The sequence below is a fragment of the Hyperoodon ampullatus genome, assembly GCF_949752795.1.
Source record: "Hyperoodon ampullatus genome assembly, chromosome: 5".
NCBI classification, from domain to species: domain Eukaryota; kingdom Metazoa; phylum Chordata; class Mammalia; order Artiodactyla; family Ziphiidae; genus Hyperoodon; species Hyperoodon ampullatus.
Genome location: NC_136918.1, coordinates 118,921,157 through 118,942,924, shown reverse-complemented (window position 1 = coordinate 118,942,924; position 21,768 = coordinate 118,921,157). Strand labels below are relative to the sequence as shown.

Sequence of the window (21,768 nt, the reverse complement as noted above, 5' to 3'; positions counted from 1 at the left end):
TGAAAACCGATGCAGAGCACTAGTTCTGCTCAGTAGAGAATTTGAAACCTAAACCAAAACACATTCTGATGGCTATAATATGCAAAATCTAACTTTACAACAGAAATAGTACCAATTCTTTGCCATAATACCTTTGCAGTATATTGATACCTTTACAAGGAGTATTATACAACAGTTTAATATTTTCTTGTTCCTCTTCCATCCAGCATCTTTTATGAGAGGCACTTATAAAGAGCACTAGCTTTGGCGACGCTATAAGAAACATACACATAGTATAATGATATATTTTACTACACTAACAAAGTATCACTTATAAAGAATTTTTATAAATTCAAAAATAGGTTGTTGGTAACAATGATTACCTTTAAAGCATTGAATTTCATTCACAATATTACTTCATTAATCTTAAACAGCAGTTCCATCTACAAAATGTTCTACAGCTTTTTCCGTTTTGAAAAGGAGGTAAATAAATGCAGGTAAGATACTCATAACTTCTAGTTCAACAATATCAACTTCATTTCACAGCACTGATTAGTAGAGAACATTTTCAAATAAAGTAGTATACAATTTACAAAAATAGAATGATTATATAATGCAAACACTGTCCTCCATTATGAAGAATACGTGTGTGTATACATGTGTGTATGTATGTATATATACATATACATATTTCTTATAAGTCTCACTATTAAATAGCCCTTATTCAAGTACTTTTTTTCTGGTATCTCTTGAAATAATCACCTTGCTATATTATATGTAAATACATAAAAAAATAAAAGGTTAATCTAAGAAAAGGTTAAAAGTTTCAGTGTGGTTGACTTAAATATCAGCCGCTCACTTCAGTGAAAACCTGATTTGAATTCAAAACAGGTTTAGGTGCCATACTAAGTTTAACAACTTAGTCAAAAATACAGATATATTTAAGTGTCAAGTACTTAGTAAATTTCTAATGTGCTAACATTAGAGCAAAATTAAAAGTGTGTATTAATCTATTTATCACCCAATCTTAAAGAATCCCCAAAATTCATTTATATAACTAAAAAAATACACTAATATATACCTGCTTACAAACACATAGGTAGCCATAAATAAAACTTTATTCTTTAATTTCATTTACAAGCTACCAAATATTATGTATTGTACACAGTGCTGAACACTTAAATGGCTGTAGTCATGGAGGATCCAGACTGAATGGAAAGCTGTAGATAAAGAAAAGATAAAAGCAAAGTAATACTGTAAAGACAAGTGGTAAAAGCATGATTTTGCCATAATAAAATCAATTGGATTTGTAATTATACATCAGTTCTGGTCAAAACAAAGTCTGAGCACCATGCGATTCTCAGCTTTGTTTGCAGTCTGGCTAAAGTCTGTAGAGTCCTTTTGTCTTCTGCGGTGATTAAAATAAAAAGTTAAAAACTATAGCAGCAACAAGCAAACCCTGTAACAGGAAGGCAAAAGTTAAGAACTAAAATAAAGTTTATACAGTGTGTTTAGGGAAAGTATGTGCAGTTTATCTTCCATCAGCAGGAGTCCGACTGAGGGACAACATGATTCGGGCAAATCGCTCACAGAGTTCATGCGTGGAGTACGGAGGTAACTTCGGCGGCTCATGGAAACCTTTAATCTCCGTAGAACAATCAAGGAGTTTTGGCAGAAAATCTGTCAGCTTCTCTTGGAGGTTTGCTGCAAATATAAACAATTAGACGTAACTAAAGATAGACAGGGAGAGAAATTATCTTCAACAAGATTTATTAATCTGGAGTGGTCAGTTGATGTTTCATTTCAAAACATGTAAAATTATTACCATTTTGGGGGAAGAAGTAAAACATAAATGGCAACAGTAGTGTGCACAGCTTAGTTTGTAAATAAGAAAAAAAACTGATGCGAATATAAACATGTTACAGAATATAAAAAATGATAATAACTAGCATCTAATTCTCACTGCTTTTAATCCCAACACCCCAGCTGTCCACCTGCATTGTTTAAACTTACATTCCATTTCTTGTCCAAGATAGGAACACCATCGATTTCTCATATCTTCCACAGCAAGTATATCTTTCTCTTCCATTTCATCCACCAATAACAAGGGCAAAAATGGGACAATAAACTCATTCATGATAATCAGACCATTGTTTACTTCTCGATCCTCTCCAGATTCAAACAGTTCTGCAGCCTGCTCATTTAATTTCTTAACGCAATGAAAAAAAGAACAACAGGTTTGTTTCCTTTTTTAATTAAATAAAAATGTAAGTGTTAATACTGAAGGCAACATAACAAGCATGTTCGCAGACAGTATTAGAACAAATGGAAGTCACAAAAAGCAACCTCAACCTATTGAGCAAGAAAAGTCTCTTAGAAAAGGCTATGCATATAACAACAGAAACAAAAGCAAAAAAGAACTGGGAGAAATAATGTTGCCATGTTTTTAAAGCTTAAGTTCAGTTTATTTTACTTTGATCTTCACTATAGGGACCATTTTAAAATTTGTTCTCCAGAGGTGAATTTCCCCCAATTCTAAAATTTGACAAGCACTCAAAGTAATTTTAAAAACAAAGAAATTTTTGAAAAACTCATCATCTTTTCCATAAATGTCAACTGAACAGCGACTGTTATATTTCTTGATATAAAAATATAAAGGTAATCCATTAGTTCATTTATTCCTTCAAAAAATTCTTACTCAGTACATGCCATGTGCCAGAAACTGTTCTAGATGCAGGAGTACCCAAGTGATTAATACAGAAAACTCTCATGGAGCTTACAATCCCTTACAATACAGGGATCAGTAAACTTTTTCTGTAAAGGACAAGATAGGAAATATCTTAGGCTTTGAGGGCTATATCGTTTTCGTTGTAATGACTGATCTCTGCCATTGCTGCACAAAGGCAGCCATATGTAAATGAATGGGCATGCCTATGTTTCAATAAAACTTTATTTATAAAAACAAGTGGTAGGCTGGAGCACAGGCCAAGTGTGCTGACATCTAATTGAGTAGAAGAGAGAAATCCATGAGATAATCAGAAACATAGGAGACAGATAAAAAGGTACAGGTATAATAAGACGTTTATGTCTGAAGTCTTATGTTTACAGAATGATCAATGTGATTTTTAAATAGTTTTAAGCTGAATTTCAAATACAAAAATTTTATTATTTCTTATGGTTATGTTATGTCATTCTTGTGCAATTTATCTTGATTTTGTAGAGAGGCTTATGCTGAACGTCCAATTCAGCCACTAAGCAAATTATTTAACCTTCAGCAAACAAGTACTTTCCTAGCTTCAGCGTCTTTATATGAAAAATGAGATACTATTACCTTCATTACACGGTGGTTAAGAGGATTAAATGAGGTAAACCTTTAAGTATCTAGTATAATTTTTATAATTTGCACTCAAAGACATATAATTATTCTGAAATTCGATGTTAAGTTCAAAACATATCCTAGAAACAACTCAAACATAGTATGTCCAAAGCCAACCTTATTCTCTTAAGAGTCCCGAAAGCCAGACAGAACTAGTAAGTCAGGCAGACTTAATGCTTCTATTTCCTTCTTTCCACTCATCTAATAGTTACCAAGTCCTTGATTTCATTTCCTTTACCATCTTATATACACTCTCTTTCATATTCATTGTACTTCTGCCTTAGTTGAGGCTCTCGCCCTCTCTTCCCTATCTCCTCTAGTGTTCTTCATTTCAATCTTTACTCCTTTCCAGTTCATCTTCTAGTATACTACTGCCAGAATTATTTTCCAAAAATAAACCTGATCATGCCAAACTTACACCAACTTTACAACAGTACCAATGCATTAGAATGGTGCATAAGCTTCTTCACAGTCTGACATCAACAAATCCTGTTGGCTTCATCACTTCCACCTAACCCTGTTCCTCATAACTTAGCCACAATGGATTTATCTTCATTTTCTGTTGTATACTTTCCATGCCTTTTCATATGATATTCCTTTGTCTGGGATGTTTTTCTCTCTTCTCTACAAGGCATTAAACTCTTATTTATCCATCAAGGTCCAGAACAGTGTTTATCTTATCTCTTAAGCTTCTCCCCAACAATTCCAGGCATATTATTTTGCATATTTCTCATAATAATACTTATTCTGAAATATAAAAATTATCTGTGTACATCAGTCACCAGATTAAATTCTCTTAGGATAAATAATAGGTCTTACTTATCTTTGCATCCCTCAGAATATGACACTTAGTAAATACTCAATGTAAAAAAAAAAGAAAAACCTTAAAGGAACACTAAAATAATCCTCCTGAGGTTTTATTTAAATCCCCATGTGAAACAACAAAGTGTGGCTGGTTTACTAACCTAAAATGATAAAAGAAACACATTCTACCATTTTACAAATGTCTTAGAATAACCATCAAGTTTTGGTTGTATTTATGTTTAAAACAGTTTTACCAAAATACTTCAATATCCCAACACTGTAACATTTTTACATTAAAAATTGCTTTAACTCATTCAATGTAAAATTTTATATAATCATATAAAACACTGTACTTTTTTAAACTGAAATATATATAATTCAGGTCTTCCTTCTCAGGGGTTGATTAAAAACCTTTTGAAACTGATCAAATTAAGAATACCATCCTTAATGGATACAAACCATCAACAATTCAAGTCTTAAAATACACTCAAATGCAGCAAAATCAGCTAAGAGAAAAATAACAAGATCACAAGCTTCTAATATTCCCATTCAAAAATTCTGAAAACATACCACAGACTACAATTAACATATACCATGTAGTTCTACTGAAAGAAAACATTTCACCAGTACACCTACTTAAAGTTTTTTTAAGTACACATAAACCAAGTAAACTATATAGATTCAAAAATCATACACTTTTGAATACCTTTATATATTTTATAGAAAAAAACTGCAACTTAGAAGTTCACAATCTATAGTCATGTTAATAGCTAAATAAAATCTAATCAGAAAAAAGTATAAAGATGGAATTTGTTATTTTATACATAAAGGTTAGCTGACTCAAGAAACATTAACAAAGTACTCCAGATATCTAGAGAGTAAAGTGGTGGGGGAAAAAAAACAACTTGCTAAAAAGATTTCTTAAAGTTTATAACAACAATAATATTTCAGCACATAGTAAAAATATTTGAGGAAAAATATTCCATTGAGTAGGTGAAAAAAAAGGATATTACACTACAATGAATCCTTTAACATCATGTACACCAAATATACTATTTATAAAAACTCAGAAAAATCTATTCTTTTTCTGAAATAATAATGATGATAATTCATCACATCATTTAGCCTGTCATCAAAAGAGGGAATGGCAGAATGAGAAGAAATCCAAATATAAAAATGTAATTATTCTGATCTCATTTTAAGAACATATCTGGTTCATCATCTGTAAAACTTAAGATCCTTAAAGAAGAAGGGATAAAGAATTGAGTATATTTTCCCACCTCAAGGGAATAGACCCAGATTATAGACATCATCATGACACCCCATCAGAATTAATAGTCAATCACTTATATATGAGTCTGGATAATTGCCCCAATGTAAGACAAAATGATAAAGTAAACACATACTGTGTCCATTCAACTTACTAGTAAACATTCTCTTCTATAATGTGATATCAATTCCTCATCATGTCCTCTGTATGGGCCTTTGGACAAGAGTTCTTTGTTATTCTGATAAGCACAGATAAGGAACAGCAAGGAATCTATATAACTTAAAAAAAAAAGTAGAGTATTAGTATTTTATCTTTGTAAAAAAAGGTCAATTACAATTTTAAAGCATTTTAAGTATACATTTAAATTTTGATTATCCAGAACATTAAAATAAAAAATATCATCTGATGATACACTGTATGCCTGAAGGCATCTTTTGAGCAACAGCCGCATCTGAAACCAGCAGATAGTTGTCTTAAAAGTAAAACAAACAAAAAACAGAGCTAGGAATTAAGAAAAAACTGAGAGAAAAAGGTCATAATTGATGAATTCAGAGTTCCTTCTGTCTTCCCTGGTATTTATTTCCATTTAGACTCAAAATTAACAATGATGTGAAAGTCAACGATCTACTTTTTAAACAACATAATGCCATTTTTGTTTGAGGGAAGGATCAGATTACTTTGTTCCTTTATCACGAACAGCACTGGATTCATTCAGTGACTCTTTTTTAGTCAGGTTTTTTTCTATGTGAGGGCACAGTTCTACTCATTGAGAAAAATGTAACAGAGGGGAGAATATCCAAAGGAGATGGGTGAAGTAGAAGGGAAAAAATGCTTCTAAATCTGGGAAATCTAGTGGGATACAAACAGACAACAGAAAACACTAACATAAAAGGCAGGCAGGGTTACGCCTTTGTTTTATAGTTAATATTAATATGCTATTGGTATAAGTCTGGACCTTAAGAAGTTCAAACTAGGTTTTAAAAAGGGAATATGGGAAAAATGTTTGAGTATTATATTTGTCTCTAAAATGATTATTCTTCTCCTAACATGCTGTAGGAAAAAATATGTACAGCTATATATTTGTATAACTGAAATATGAAAGATATTTTAAGATATTTCCTATGTGTCAGATTTTCCAATCATAATGTATCTCCTCACAAATTCAGAAAAATGCAACATCCTAAAAAGTGAAATACTGTACAGAAACAATGTTTACTGCCAATCAGTGTTACTGTTTATTAATTTCAAGTGTTCAGAAACAAGTCAAGTCTATAGTCCAAATGTTAAATGTAGAATTATGTGGAAATTAATGTACACATTCATGACAAATCAAATTACACACCTGAAACTACTTCATAAAAAATAAGTTCTTTTAAGTTATGTTTTGAAAACAGCTTTTACTAGGAATTTGTTTCTGAGAAAACTTAGGGTATGAAATCTTATTTTGAAATAATATGGGTATAGTCTCAGCTAAAGCTTTTTTTGTTTAAAGAGTGATAATAATATTAAATGTTGTTTTACACCACTAAGTTGAATTAGTTTGCTGGCACATCTACCTTTCCTTTTATAGCTATTAAGTTTCCTGTTGAAAGATCTCCCCTGAATGACATCCATATCTGGCTTTCTAGACCTGAGTCATCACTCTGAGAATAGCTCTGAAACCATGAACATGTTCCAATTTTCTAGTGAAGTACACAAAACGTTCTACATTTTGTCAACCTTTAAAGTGCTTACATTTCAAGTAATCAGAATAAAATTCAGCAGTCCAGTTACCAAATTCTTATTTAAGATAAAATAAGACTATGTAGCCTGATAGATTCTCTTTATCTTCCATTTTTACTGCTGTAAAATTATGGTTCCTAAAAACATGATTTCATTTCACTACTCAGAGAAGTAATAATGACCCATCAATAAATAATTCAATTTATGGCTTTCAAGTGCTAAGTTTTCATTAAAAACAAGTTTGACAGAACCTTTTGGCAATGTTTTATACACTGCTAGTTACGGTAACCGCTATATTTAAGGTGGTAAAATTAACATTTCTTTTTACAATATTCCATAAATATTATTTGTCACCATTACTAATTTTCTAGCTGAGCTTTCACATTTGCTATGCTAAGAATATTCACTTTACCAAGAAGAATATATTTAAGAATAAGCAAATTATGAAATTTAAACATAATTCCAAGTTATACTTAAAGTCCTTTAACAAATGTTAACTCAGAAAAGCTAATGTAGAAGCTATGCAGAGAGCAAGAAAATGACAGGTTCATCTTGTTAATTCTTATTGAGATAATGAATACGTTTTGTCCTTTTCTGATTTCATTAAATTATACAAGAATACAGAGGTCTCTATTTCAATTTTTCTCTCCCTAGTTAGTCGTGTGATCTTGACAAAGTTATTGCAGCACTGTGGAGCCCAGTTTCTTTACCTATAAAATGGAAATACCTTTTAGATACTCTATTCAATTGTAAGACCATGTTAATATTTTTCTCAGAAAACTTTATCTCCAAAATCCTAAAGCTAATTAGAATATCCCTATTAAATAAAACTTTGACCAAAATATTAATAAAATAATAAAATAGAGCTACTGATCAAAATAGTTTTCTATTTCAGTGACCAAAGTGAATTATCTTAAAAGTACACAATCACTAGGACTTTAACAATTTGTACCCAAGTATTAACATTACTTTTTACTTTTGTGTGATAACTTTTAAGATTTTGATAAGTGTAAGAATGATGGCATTGTGTACTGTCCAACGAACAGAGCAGCACTGTCCAACAGAACGTCCTGCAATAATGGAAGTGGTGTATCTGTGCTGGCCAGAACAGTAGCCACTAGTCACACGTAACTACTGAACATTCAAAATGTGGCTAGTATGATTGAGAAACTGAATTCTTAGCTTTAAATTTTTTAATTAATTTAAATTTAAATTTTTGCATGTGGCTGGTGGCCACCATGTTGGACAGCAGCTCTAGAAGTAATGTTCCATGTTGGCATTTAAAAAAAACATTATTACCTCAAGTGGAGGTTACTTATACTTTACACAATAAAAAAGAAAAGGAAAAAAGAGAAAGAAATCAATATCCCTTTTACTTGGCAGCAGTATTACAGTGTATTTTAAATATAGCACATAAAAAAATCCTTAGTCAAGTAAATTAATGTTAAAGGATATGAATTGAGAAATACATGGATAATAAGTAAATACACATTAGTGAATAATCTATAATGGTCAATAAATCAATATGTATCCTTTTCTTCTCAATAACAATGATTGCAATTTAAAAAGCAGAAATTCCTTTAAAACCATCTGTAATTTGTATGAGAAGTAATCTAAAATATTTACAGTCGCAGTATTTAGAAGACAAGTGATTAGTTTTCTGCAGCTATATTTTTTATAGTACCTGGAAGTTCAGAGAAAGAGACAGATTAGAAACACTATCTCTAATTTGAAGTCAAGATTAAACTCAGAAAGAACAGGAAAAAGGCTAGTGACTGGAAGGCAGATGCTGGAGAATACAAAGAATTCCATTTGCTGGGCTACCAGCTTCTTTGGTCCCCAGCAAACTTCTTGGCTTCAATCTAATCCTATTCCATTCTAAGTTTCAATTTTAGTGTTTGAGAGCTGATAAAAACAATGACAATAATGCCAGCTTTACAGATTTAGCTTAAAATGGAAAATATACTGTATGTGGAGTATATGGAACTCTTTGTATTAATTTTGCAATTTCTCTGTAAATCTAAGACTGTTCTAAAATAAAACATTTACTGAAAATATACACTGTGAACAAAACCTTTTCTATAGATGAGGTCACATCTGAATAGAATACAAAAATTAAGCTCTCCTTTTCATGTGTGTCCATCTTGCCTTACCTTTCTCTTTGAAAATTTTCTAGCCCAATTATGAGATACATGGTTGTTTCCCTGAATTTTCTATAATCCTGATGCCATTCCTGTAGGTGTAAGAAAATAGTAAAAGTATATAGATATTAAAACTACAATGAAAACTGCTTATAAATACATTGTTTTGATAACTGTTTGAATTAACAGAAGAGTTCATAATTAAAGATAAACTAGACCTAAATCAAGGCTTTACTACCTTACATACAAAACTATTTATCAGTATAATAATAAATGTAAAAATTATTAGACATTGATGAGAAATTAAACAACAATGACTCACTAGGAGAAAACAGAAATACAAAGGCAAGACAATCACTCAGGTAGGTCATCTCTCTCAAAAATTCTTCAGTTAAAATTTTATTATTAAGATATCATTATAGAATATTTGGGGTGCATGTATCTTTTCAAATTAGTGTTTTCATTTTTTCCAGACATATACCGAGGAGTGAATTGCTGGATTATATTGATGGTTCTATTTTCATTTTTTTGAGGAACCTCCATACTGTTACCCATGGGGAGAGGGAAAGGAGGAGTGCGATAGGGGTACAGGATTACAAAATACGAACTACTATGTATAAAATAGATAAGCAGCAAGGATATATTGTCTAGCACAGGGAATTATAGCTATTATCTTGTAATAACTTTTAATGGAGTATAATCTGTAAACATACTGAACCTATGCTGTACACCTGAAACTAATATAATGTAAAGCAAATGCACTTAAATTAAAAAAATATTATTATAGATCTACATCACATTGAAAGTAGAGGTAAATGAAGCTAACTCCTCTAACAGGAAGCAAAGCTTGAAGACTGTTATTTGAAGCACAGTTTTAAGGAACTGAAGAAAAAAAAAAAGTTACATCATAATAAATTTTCCCAAATTTGTGTTAAATTTTAAATGTGGTTGCTGAATACTCTTTTCAGCTGAGCTATGGTGAAAAAGATAGATGCATTTCACATTTCAACGGCCTCTCCCTCCAAAACAACTCACAATTACTGGGCATGTAATGTGAGTAAATGATTCAGAACTCACAACTTATAACTCTAGAAAATGATTTTTTAAAAAATCAAGATTTTTTTCTTAACTTACTTAATAAAAATTGATTCAAGGAAAATCATAACTAAAATTCAATATAGGACTAACCTAAAGGAGATAGTGATGATAGAAGTGTGAAAGCTTTTACATACATATTATTATAAGTAAATGAAAATAAGAAACATACAGGCCAGTTATTGACCAGCTACATTCTACTTGAATATGAATCATTTTTATTTTTAATTTTAGAAGGCATACTTTCCACACTATTAGTAGACCTTAATAACAAATAAAGGTAAAATTGTCTTGCAAGCATAAAGTTAACTTTTCTGGGGGAAGTGTTCAAATTACCACTCGATTGTCATTAGAATCACCTTAGAAGTTGTTAAGTAGGTAAACTTTTTCTTTAAAGGGTTAGACAATAAACGTTTCAGGCTTTGCAGGCCATGCAGTCTCTGTTGCAGTTACTCATCTCTGCAGTTGTAGTGTGAAAGTGCTGATATGCAATACCTAAACAAATGGCTTGTGTTCCAATAAAACTTTATTTTAAAAAAGCAGGTGGTGAGCTGGATTTGGTCTGTGGGCAAGGTTTGCTGATGTGTGACTTAGGGCAAGACAAAGATATGTGGGATATACAGAATCCAAAAACATGTCATGTAAATACCTATAAGACTTAGTGGCTCTGCAGTTAGAAAAAATATGAGAAGTTTTCATAATAAAAATACGCTGAAGCCAATCTGATGAAGCATGCTTGTAGAGAGACTGTAGAATCAAATCACAATAAAAAAATCAAGTCCCATGTTACTTGAATCTTGGAGACAAGGGTAGAGTTAGCAACCAATTTGCCTGCCATCTCTGGCATGTATTGTGTGTCCATTTATTTGTGGCTGTGTTCCTAGATTTTCTATTCTGCTTTATTGCTCGAATTTACCTCTTCTTATGCTAATATTATTATAAAGCATAAAGTTTAAGATAATTTGTATTGATTTCAAGTAAAAAGCCTTCCTACCTTGTTCTTCTTCAAGAATGTCAGGACTAGAGTGAGATCTTTGCATTTCCATAAAATTTTTGAACCAGCTTACTAAAGCTCCATAAAACAACTTGTTAGAAGTCTGACAGAAACAGCACAGTAACAATAAACCATTTTGGGGAAAACTGACATCTTTACAATACCAAGTTTCCTAAACACGATACGATACATATATCCATTTGTTTAGGTCTTCTTTATAATGTCTCCTAAAGTCATGCACAATTTTTGCTAAATTTGCTTCTAGGTACTCCACAGTTTGGGTACTACTAAAAATGCTGTTATTCTTAAGAATTTCTATATGATTATTTGTTACTGGTATAAAGGAATAAAACTGATTTAGAAATAAGACTTGTATGTTACAGAGCTCTCTTATTATCTTTATCTCCAATAAATTTATCTGTAGATTTTGTATTTTCTAGGTATAAAATCTGCAAATAATGATAACTTTGTTTCTTCTTTTGCAATCTCTTACTTTTTGCTTTATTTTTTGTTGCCTTACTGTCCCTGAATTTCCAGTACAATGCTGAATAGAAGTGGTAATGGCATACATGCCTGTCTTTTTCTTGATCACAAAAGGAAAGCTTTCAATGTTCAGATTTCTTTATGATATTTGTTTTTGTTTTTCAAGACACTCTTTAGTAGATAAAAGTAGCTACCTTGTTTCTCCAAAGAAGATATACAGATTGCCAAGAAACACATGAAAGGATGCTCAACATCACTAATTGTTAGAGAAATGCAAATCAAAACTACAATGAGGTATCACCTCACACCAGTCAGAATGGCCATCATCAAAAAATCTACAAACAGGGGCTTCCCTGGTGGTGCAGTGGTTGAGAGTCCGCCTGCCAATGCAGGGGACACAGGTTCATGCCCCGGTCCGGGAGGATCCCACATGCCGCGGAGCGGCTGGGCCCGTGAGCCATGGCCGCTGAGCCTGAGTGTCCGGAGCCCGTGCTCCACAACGGGAGAGGCCACAACAGTGAGAGGCCCGCGTACCACAGAAAAAAAAAAAAATCTACAAACAATAAGTGCTGGAGAGGGTGTGGAGAAAAGGGAACCCTCTTGCACTGTCGGTGGGAATGTAAGTTGATACAGCCACTATGAAGAACAGTATGGAGGTTCCTTAGAAAACTAAAAATGTAACTATCATATGACCCAGCAATCCCACTACTGGGCATATACCGTGAGAAAAACCATAATTCAAAAAGAGTCATGTACCACAATGGTCATTGCAGCTCTATTTACAATAGCCAGGACATGGAAGCAACCTAAGTGTCCATCGACAGATGAATGGATAAAGAAGATGTGGCACATATATACAATGGAATATTACTCAGTCATAAAAAGAAATGAAACTGAGTTATTCGTAGTGAGGTGGATGGAACTAGAATCTGTCATACAGAGTGAAGTAAGTCAGAAAGAGAAAAACAAGTATTGTATTTTAACACATATATATGGAATCTAAAAAAAAAAAAGGTTCTGAAGAACCTAGGGGCAGGACAGGAATAAAGACACAGATGTAGAGAATGGACTTGAGGACGTGGGGAAGCGGAAGGGTAAGCTGGGATGAAGGGAGAGAGTGGCATGGACATATATACACTACCAAATGTAAAATAGATAGCTAGTGGGAAGCAGCTGCATAGCACAGGGAAATCAGCTCGGTGCTTTGTGTCCACCTAGTGGGGTGGGATAGGGAGGGTGGGAGGGAGACACAAGAGGGAGGAGATATGGAGATATACGTATACATATAGCTGATTCACTTTGTTACACAGCAGAAACACAACATTGTAAAACAATTATACTCCAATAAAAATGTTAAAAATAATACAACACAAAACAAAAAATAAGTGGAGAAAAATGATTATATTATTAAAAAATGACTGTTTTTCTGTATCCTTCCTTTTATCTGTTAATGTAGTGAATTACACTAATTGTTTAAGGGAATATAAAGTAATTAAGTTTGTAAATGAGAGCAGTCATTAATCAAAGGCACTCATGAAAGCAAGTTAAAATTTACCAAATTTATAAGTTTTTGAAAAGACAATGTATAAAGTTAAATTAAAAGCCTGAAAAAATACTAGGTGTTTGAACTGGTAACTTAAAAAAATATTAGTTTTAAAGCCAAAGTTAACACAAAGAGAATATTTTCCACAAAAATTACCACAGGAATGATACGAGTGCTCATGTGTGTGCTCGAGATCTCTCACACAACACTGTCCAATGACAAATATATATGGCATACAATGATTAAAACGAATTTCTAACTTCCCCCCAAAATATCTGATGAAGCAAAGAAAAAATATAACATGGCTTCACTGTAGTACAGTATTTAAGACCATAGGTTCTGTTAACAAAGTTGTGACGTGAAGCTATGTGAACTTTAGGCAAGTTACTTCACCACTCTATGTCAAGTTTTCTCACGTGCTTAGCTGTGCTGAAAGATTACTGAATTAAACAATTCCTCAATCTACAGTTCAACCTCTCAAAAGGCACATTACCTCATACTCCTCCAAGTTTACTTCTTCAGGCTTTATCATTTCAATTTTGGCTTGAGCAACTTTCATTATGTTGTGACACCTTCAAATAAAAGAAATGTATTTCTAAATCAAAAGCAAACTCCATAAAAACTGAAAAACATGTGTTACACAAAACTAGACTACCCAACACATATGAAAATGAAATCCATTATCACTGAGCAATATTTTTTTGAGGAAACAACTTTCAAATAACTTAAGTGAAAAATGTGTTTTTTGGACAATACCAGATAGTTACAAAGTATATAAAGAAGACAGAAGCAATAATTCTAATTCAAATTTACCATGTTATATTTATTGATACATACGGCTTTTAAATTATATTCTATTAATAAAGATTGAATATGTAAAAAAAAATTAAAAATTTATAATGTATTATTAAGTAAACTCCAGAGACATGAAATCTTATTTTCCCCCAAATGGTATTATTCATAAGTAGTAAAAAGGAATCCAAAAACGTGCCTATCATTTCAGGTAGGAATGGAAACATTTCAATAGATTTTATGATCAGAACCATTACTAAAGAAATCTCCCCAAAATATATTTAGTTATCACACACATTTTACTCTGGATTTCAAGCACAAGAGAAATTAGATTTCTTAAAACAAACTATTTTTAGTTGCCAGGGCAAATAACTGCAAAAGACTGAAAAATCAATGTGAGTACTCTGTAAGTATCTTCCTCAAATTCAATAGCACATGCTCATTGGAACATAGTACACTGACAGTCCAGATAATGAGGGTTATAGCTTCTGAGCTCTTCACACTCATATGTAACAAAATAAGTGATGCCAACCTTACTACTAATAAAAATATTAATAGCCAATACTCACTGAGCATTTACTGTCTACGATAATGCTCAAAACCATTTACCTGTATTATTTCACTTAATCCTAAATTTCACAGCAGACACATGGTGAGGCAGAAATTAAACCCAGATGCTTTGTTTTCCCTCATGCTCTTCTCTACTCACATATTTTTAATTCAGTATTTTTGAGACATTCATGAAAGGATAATCATTTACTTCAGAATTAAAATGTGTTTACAATGAACTCCAAGATAGTATAAATGTTTCTGTATTCTAAAATAACTTTTCAGTACTTTGGATCTTTACCTTAGGCTTAAATTTTTTTAAATAGTATTCATTCTAACTAGATTAAATTTAAAATTTTAACATTAGTAAATAGTTTTATAGGAGTTTCTAAGAGAAAACATTTTTTGGTAAACCAAAATTAATTTAACCATTCTAAGCCTTCTCTTTATGTCAGGAGATGTTTAATTACTTTATTTGTACATATGATTAATTACTTTTCTCAAGTGGTTCTCAAACAAGGGTGATTTTGCTCCCTCAGGGGATATTTGGCATTATTTGGAGACAGTATGGGTTGTCACCAGTTGGAGGGTACTACTGGCATTTAGTGGGTAGAGGCCAGGAACATTACTAAATATCCTACAAATTACAGGATAGCCCCCTCAAAAACAAAAAATTATTTGGCCCCAAATATCCATAGTAGAGAGGTTGAGAAATTCAAATATTAAGTCCCAAAAGGGCAGTGATAATTATATTATGCTCTTCTGTGTATCTTTACATTGCCTAGCTCAGTACCTTAGTTCACAATTAAAATGTACTAAAGTGATCTAAATTATTTCTACTTCAAACTTTTAAAGGTCATGATTATAAATCCCAAATAAATTACAAAGCAATTGTTCAAATTAAGTGAAGTCAAATTTTGTACCGCATTTATTGAAATATGTCTGTGTATGTATAAAATCAACACTCAAAAATTGCACTGGGAGCTATAAAAAAGACAAGGACAATTTGAGCATACGAATAAGATATTTAACATTTTCAAATTACCTTTCATCAAAACTCAAATTTCTATCTCCAAATTGTTCTAGCAATGTTTTCTCAATGATTTTCTTTGGAGCCTGATTCTGGATAAAGTAGACTACTACATGATGTAAACGATAGTCTGTTTCTGGTGGGGTATCTTCTTGGGCCAATTTAACCAACCTTGAATATTCCAACTTAATTGCCTAGAAAATATAAGACAATGTCAATCTTGGTTAATTATAATAATTAAAATCTTTCAATATTATAACTTAATTATCCTTACAGTGAAATATGTTTTCCTTTTAAAATATTACAAATAAGGTAGTAGTACATCTAAGAATATTGTCCCATGTTCCATAGTTTAAATACATCTAAGCTTACCATGTGAGTAACTTCATAAAACTTATCAGAGCCTGGTCAAAGTCTATTCAGAGGCATAAGACAGAGATACTAGGTATATCACCTAACTTACGCTCAGTTTGATGTACCCCTCTAATGTTTCAAATTCTAGAGCTGAACTGCAGTTCCCTAGAATACCCATATCTGAAAGAAAATGGCTCGCTCTTAAATGCATAACATCACCACAATTAACTTCAACTGTAGACCTGACAAATAAGGGATGAAAAAGCAAGCTTTTTATTTACCATAAAATAAATTTTTCATTGTTTCAAAAATATTTGAATTTTATCAGTGTAATGATTATTAATGCATAATATCACTATTACTACCTTGATACTTGAGCTTACTTTTTCTTTATAAACACCTTAGAATTCATATTATAATGGGAAACAATAAATACTAATGCATGTTCCCACACATAAGCAAATGATTTGAAAAATATATGCTCATAAAGAAATATGTGTACAGTTATTTATCAAATACTACTATAAATAAGAAGCCCATATAGTTAAAGATAACACTTTAAAAATATTCATTTATATTAGACACATCTAAATTTTAACTCTGCTAACCATAAAACATTTGGGGCTACATGCAAAATATATTTTACAGAAAGTCCATTCTACTGGAAAGGGTTTTTCTCTTTTCTTTTAAATGCATGCCTTTCCTAAGCAATTCTTGGACATCCAGAAACTACCACCTATGGGGCTGTATTTTATAGAAGTGAGACAATGTAACTGAAAAACAGTAAATAAAATATTCTAGTTATATATTCTTAGGGGAGTTAATAATCCTTTCTATTGATATATAGCTTAGCATTATAAATAGAGTAAAATAATTACTCTATAGCTAAAATAAATTATTCCAATTTTGTTTTCAATATACATGTCATTCTAAAGTGTTACCGCTGTGGTTAAAAACAGCCATGAAAATTAACTATATTTAGTCATGTAAGACTATCATGGCTCACTTTACAGCATGTTTTGCTTATAAACTCTTTAATCTTCCCAATTTGAAATTAAAAATTTTTCCAATTTGAAAAAAGGCACATGGTCATTTAATAACTGAACTATATGGAATTTGAGAATAAGTGTAAAAGAAAAACAATAAATAACTGTTCTTCCTTATTATGGCTCTTAGACAATGATTGCCATAGGCTATTAGAAGGCTTTTGGATATTTAAATATTTCAGATATCATGCTTTTGGCCAAAATTAGTATGACCAGAATAAAATAAATTTGTCTCTTAAATAATATTATAGGTTTAGACATAAGGAATTACAACACTAAATGATTATCCATTCTCCCACCTGCCTTCAAATCACAGGCTGTGATTTTTTTTATAAATAGTAAATAGATTTCTATTAGAGAGCTAGAATATACATCATCTTTAACTCTAAGATTATGTTTATCTCTTGATTTTGCTCTATTTAAGATTCTCCCAATTTTAATGAGTAAATGCCAAAGTCATAATCTATAGGTGTTTTATTAAACCAGTAGAGGTAGAAAGGTACTTCTAAATATCTAGGAGCAATTTTTCAAACACAAAATACCACATTTTATCAACATAAGTTAATTTATCAACTATTTATTTTTGTTGATGAACTTCCTTCTCGAGTTTTCTGACTTCTACGATATACTGCAACCATACATATTCCTTCAGATTTTCAACAAGGTGTTCCACACTGGGATATTTAGGAGAGCTGTACACAATCGACTATTAACATTTAACATGGTCCTACTAATCAGGCTCAGTGTTAACCTATTCAGTCTTATTTCCTGTTACTCTTCTACCCAGATCAGGTTCGACTCCCCACAAACGCACACGTCTTTGCTCCTTAAGTTCTCTACATGCATGATGTCCTTGATCATTCCCCATCTAGCCACACATGACTCATTCAATGAGACTAGTTAAAGTCTCTCTCTTTTGAAATCTTCTTCCAAACGATTTCTACTTAGACTTTTTTCTACTTTTCTAAATCATATGATAAAACATATTCTAAATTTATAACTTCTTATAGACTATTTTGATGTAAGTATATGTATACATTAGAAAATGTCAAAAATTCAAACATACAGTATACTCTAGAGGCAGTAAGATCTAAGGGAAAATCAGTTGGAGTAAAATTCAGAAAGCTAGGTATATCATTTTATTTTTAAAATTGTTTATTTTAAAAACTGATAGTGTACTACGAGATGAAGAAAAACTACTTCAAATTCCAGAGGGTCAGAATCATATAGGTTATATTCTTTGAGCACAATGTAATATAAATAGGAATTAAAAATAAAGATAATTCCCAAACTAAACACTTAGGAATTTTAAAATACTGTTCTAAATTATTCTTGGAACAAAGGAATCAAAATTATATCAATATTGGGAATATGAGATCTCTAAACCTAAAGGACACAGCCAGATTGGTAAAGGAAAATTCCAGCTTAAGCAATACAGAATAACATTTACTTCAAGAAGCTAGAAAAAGAAAATAAACCAAAATAAAGTAGAAGAAATAAAATAATGTGGCAATTAGATAAAGACCACCAAAGGCTTTTTCTTTCCAAAAAGCTGAATGGAAGACCAAAAAATGGAGAAAACACCACCAGAAATAAGGAAGGTGATAATACCAAAAATACAGGAAAAAGTTTTAAAATTTATAAAATAATAATACATAACTTTATGCCAATAAACCATAACATCTTTATTAAATAGATGATCATCTAGGAAACTATAAGTTATCAGAATTACTTTAAGAGGCAGAAAAACTGAAGAGATGCAAAAAAAATATAGATAATTGAAAAGGTTGCCTAAGATCTATGCCCAATAAAGGAATTAGGCCCATTCTGTTTTAGAGCTGTGCTGTCATGTCAGATCTTCAAAGACCAGATGATTCCTATATCTGAACTGCTCTGAACCCGAAAAAGGGGGAAAGCCTCCTTAATGATTATATAAAACTAGTATAATCTGAATATCAAAAATTGACAAATATTTTTTAAAAAAGGAAGCATAGATCAATTTTGTCAGTGAACATAGATGCCAAGACCCGCATCTATTTTTGATAAACTACCTTGTGTACATAAAGAATATACAGGAACAGACAGTATTTACAATGATTAAAAAAAAGACGAGGGCTTCCCTGGTGGCGCAGTGGTTGAGAATCTGCCTGCCAATGCAGGGGACACAGGTTTGAGCCCTGGTCTGGGAAGATCCCACATGCCACGGAGCAAGTAGGCCCGTGAGCTACAACTACTGAGCCTGCGCGTCTGGAGCCTGTGCTCCACAACAAGAGAGGCCGCGATGGTGAGAGGCCCGCGCACCGCGATGAAGAGTGGCCCCCGCTTGCCACAACTAGAGAAAGCCCTCACACAGAAACGAAGACCCAACACAGCCCTAAATAAATAAATAAATAAATAAATTTAAAACACATAGTGCCATGTCCCGCCCCAGAATTCCTAAGTCAGTGGAGCTGGGGTAGGATCTGAGAATTCGCTTTAAAATTTTAAATTAAAAAAAAAAAAAAAAAAGACGAATGCTAAGATCCTTACTTTGCAAGGATTAAGGAGAAATCTGTTCAGCATCTCAAATAGATGCATTAAAAAATTATCTAAATTCCAATACCAACCAGTTTAAAAGAAAACTCTTAACTGTAAATTTAAGAAAGTGCTTTTAAATTTATAAGAGAGGATCTGTAAAAAACCAATGCTACACATTCTATTTAATAATAAAACACTAGAAACATTCACATTACACTCAGGAACTAAACAAAGGAGTTTACTACCATTATTTTGTTATTTATATTCTGAAGAGGCTGGTCAACATAATAAAACCAGAAATAAGAAATAAGTATAATGGAAATTATCCCAATAATGAGATAGTTATTTGGAGGCAGTTTACTGAAATAATCAAGAGAATCAACCAAAAAATTATTAGAAAATATAACGGGTTCATTAAAGTAATTGGATACAATATAAATACATAAAAGTAATTAGTTTTTCCACAACCTACCCTACCAATAATTTGGTATTAAAAGTGAGGATAAACAACTCAATTCACAGAAATAATTTTTACATATCTAAGATTAGATTATAAAAGAAGGTATAAGACCATTATGAGGTAAAATTATAAAACCTTACTTAAGGACATAAGAGAGGACCAAAAAACTGAAGACGCATATCATGTTCCTTTCTGAGAAGACTCAAAATACTGAAAAATATAATTATCCACCTCACTGTAACTTAATATAATGCAAGTACAATCAAATTCTGAAAGGATTTAAGGAGACAAGTTGCAGTTGGTTAAAAATTATCAAAAAAGAAAAAATGAAACTTGCCAAACTTTCCATTTATAAAAGAAAATAAATTAAGGTGTTTCTACTACAAAATATCAAAATATATTACATAATATAATATAATATAAATAATATAAATAAGTGTAATGTTCAAAAACAGAAAAATGATCAATGGAACACAGAGACCCAAAGAGACCCATTTATAAATGGGATTTAATATATGATACAGTATTTTAAGTCAGTGTGCAAAGAATGCATTAGTCAAAGTGTTATTAGTCATGATACGTTTGGACTTTCTGGCTATTTCTCTATTTGGAGAAAACTGAAATATATCTGGGAATCAAACAATAGAAATCATTAAAGTAACAAAGATTTGCATAATTTTAGAAGTGATTATATAGTCTCAAATCCATTAAGGAAATATTGCTATATTTTATAAGATTAAAAACATTATGTACAGTTAAGACACCAAAAACAAATTTAAAGATAAACGACAAACCACAAAATACAATTTTCAAATTATAGATGAATCAAATTTCTTAGCAGATGCTCATTTAACTTAAAAAAAAAGAATAAAACAAAAAAAGTGTGCAAAAAATGGACAGGCAGTTAACATAAGAAATACCAACTGCCGAAAAATTTACAGAAAGATACTTAGCCTAACTAAAGATCAAAGATACATAAAATAATGGGATTACCCTTTTTATATCATTTTGTCAGCTAAGCATCAATGACAGTACATTGTAAATTCTACTACGTTATGTTCACATGAGTTTTCAAATGATATATGTATAAGAATGTTCACAAAAATACTGGAAATGACCTAAATGCCCAGCAACAAAAATGGTAATGATGAATTTAATAAAAGTTACAATTTGTGAGTGTTATGTGACACTGACACTTTATGTGACACTGTCCAATGATGTCTACATGGATTATCTCATTTAATTCTCAAGATAACTTCTCATTTATAAATTTAAAAAAATGGCTGGGATAATGTCAGTAAATTGCCTAAGATCACACAATTATTAAGTGATACAGCTAGAATTTAAACCCAGGCATCTGAACATAGAGTCTTTGCCAATAACAGCTCGCCTGGGACAGAACTTTCTAACCTAGGCCATGAATAAGCTGTAAGAATTCTGAGATACTAATCCCATCAGCCTTTATGGTGGCCAGATCCATCACTAGATCCATCCATGTTTGTCATAACAAGGAAAAAACTGGAATGCCTTGCTCTAAAAAAATGTTTAAATAAATTTTGGTAAGCTCAACAGGAAATAAAATGTACCTATGAAAAACAATAAATCTACAAATC

General features: G+C 31.7%; 1 protein-coding gene across 3 annotated transcripts in view; it reads right to left on the bottom strand.

Annotated features, from left to right (window-relative positions):
• Positions 1 to 1,079: 1,079 nt before the first annotated feature.
• USP25 (ubiquitin specific peptidase 25) overlaps positions 1,080 to 21,768 on the bottom strand; it is a gene marked incomplete at its 5' end in the record, with an annotated part of 145,661 nt that continues 124,972 nt past the window's right edge. For all 3 annotated transcript variants that reach the window (XM_079704213.1, XM_079704214.1, XM_079704215.1), the window contains 6 exons: positions 1,080 to 1,683; positions 1,993 to 2,188; positions 5,584 to 5,707; positions 9,305 to 9,384; positions 13,901 to 13,979; positions 15,794 to 15,972. In XM_079704213.1, the coding sequence (XP_079560339.1) occupies positions 1,511 to 1,683; positions 1,993 to 2,188; positions 5,584 to 5,707; positions 9,305 to 9,384; positions 13,901 to 13,979; positions 15,794 to 15,972 (831 nt within the window). In that variant the 3' untranslated portion in view covers positions 1,080 to 1,510. The remainder of the gene's footprint in view (positions 1,684 to 1,992; positions 2,189 to 5,583; positions 5,708 to 9,304; positions 9,385 to 13,900; positions 13,980 to 15,793; positions 15,973 to 21,768) is intronic.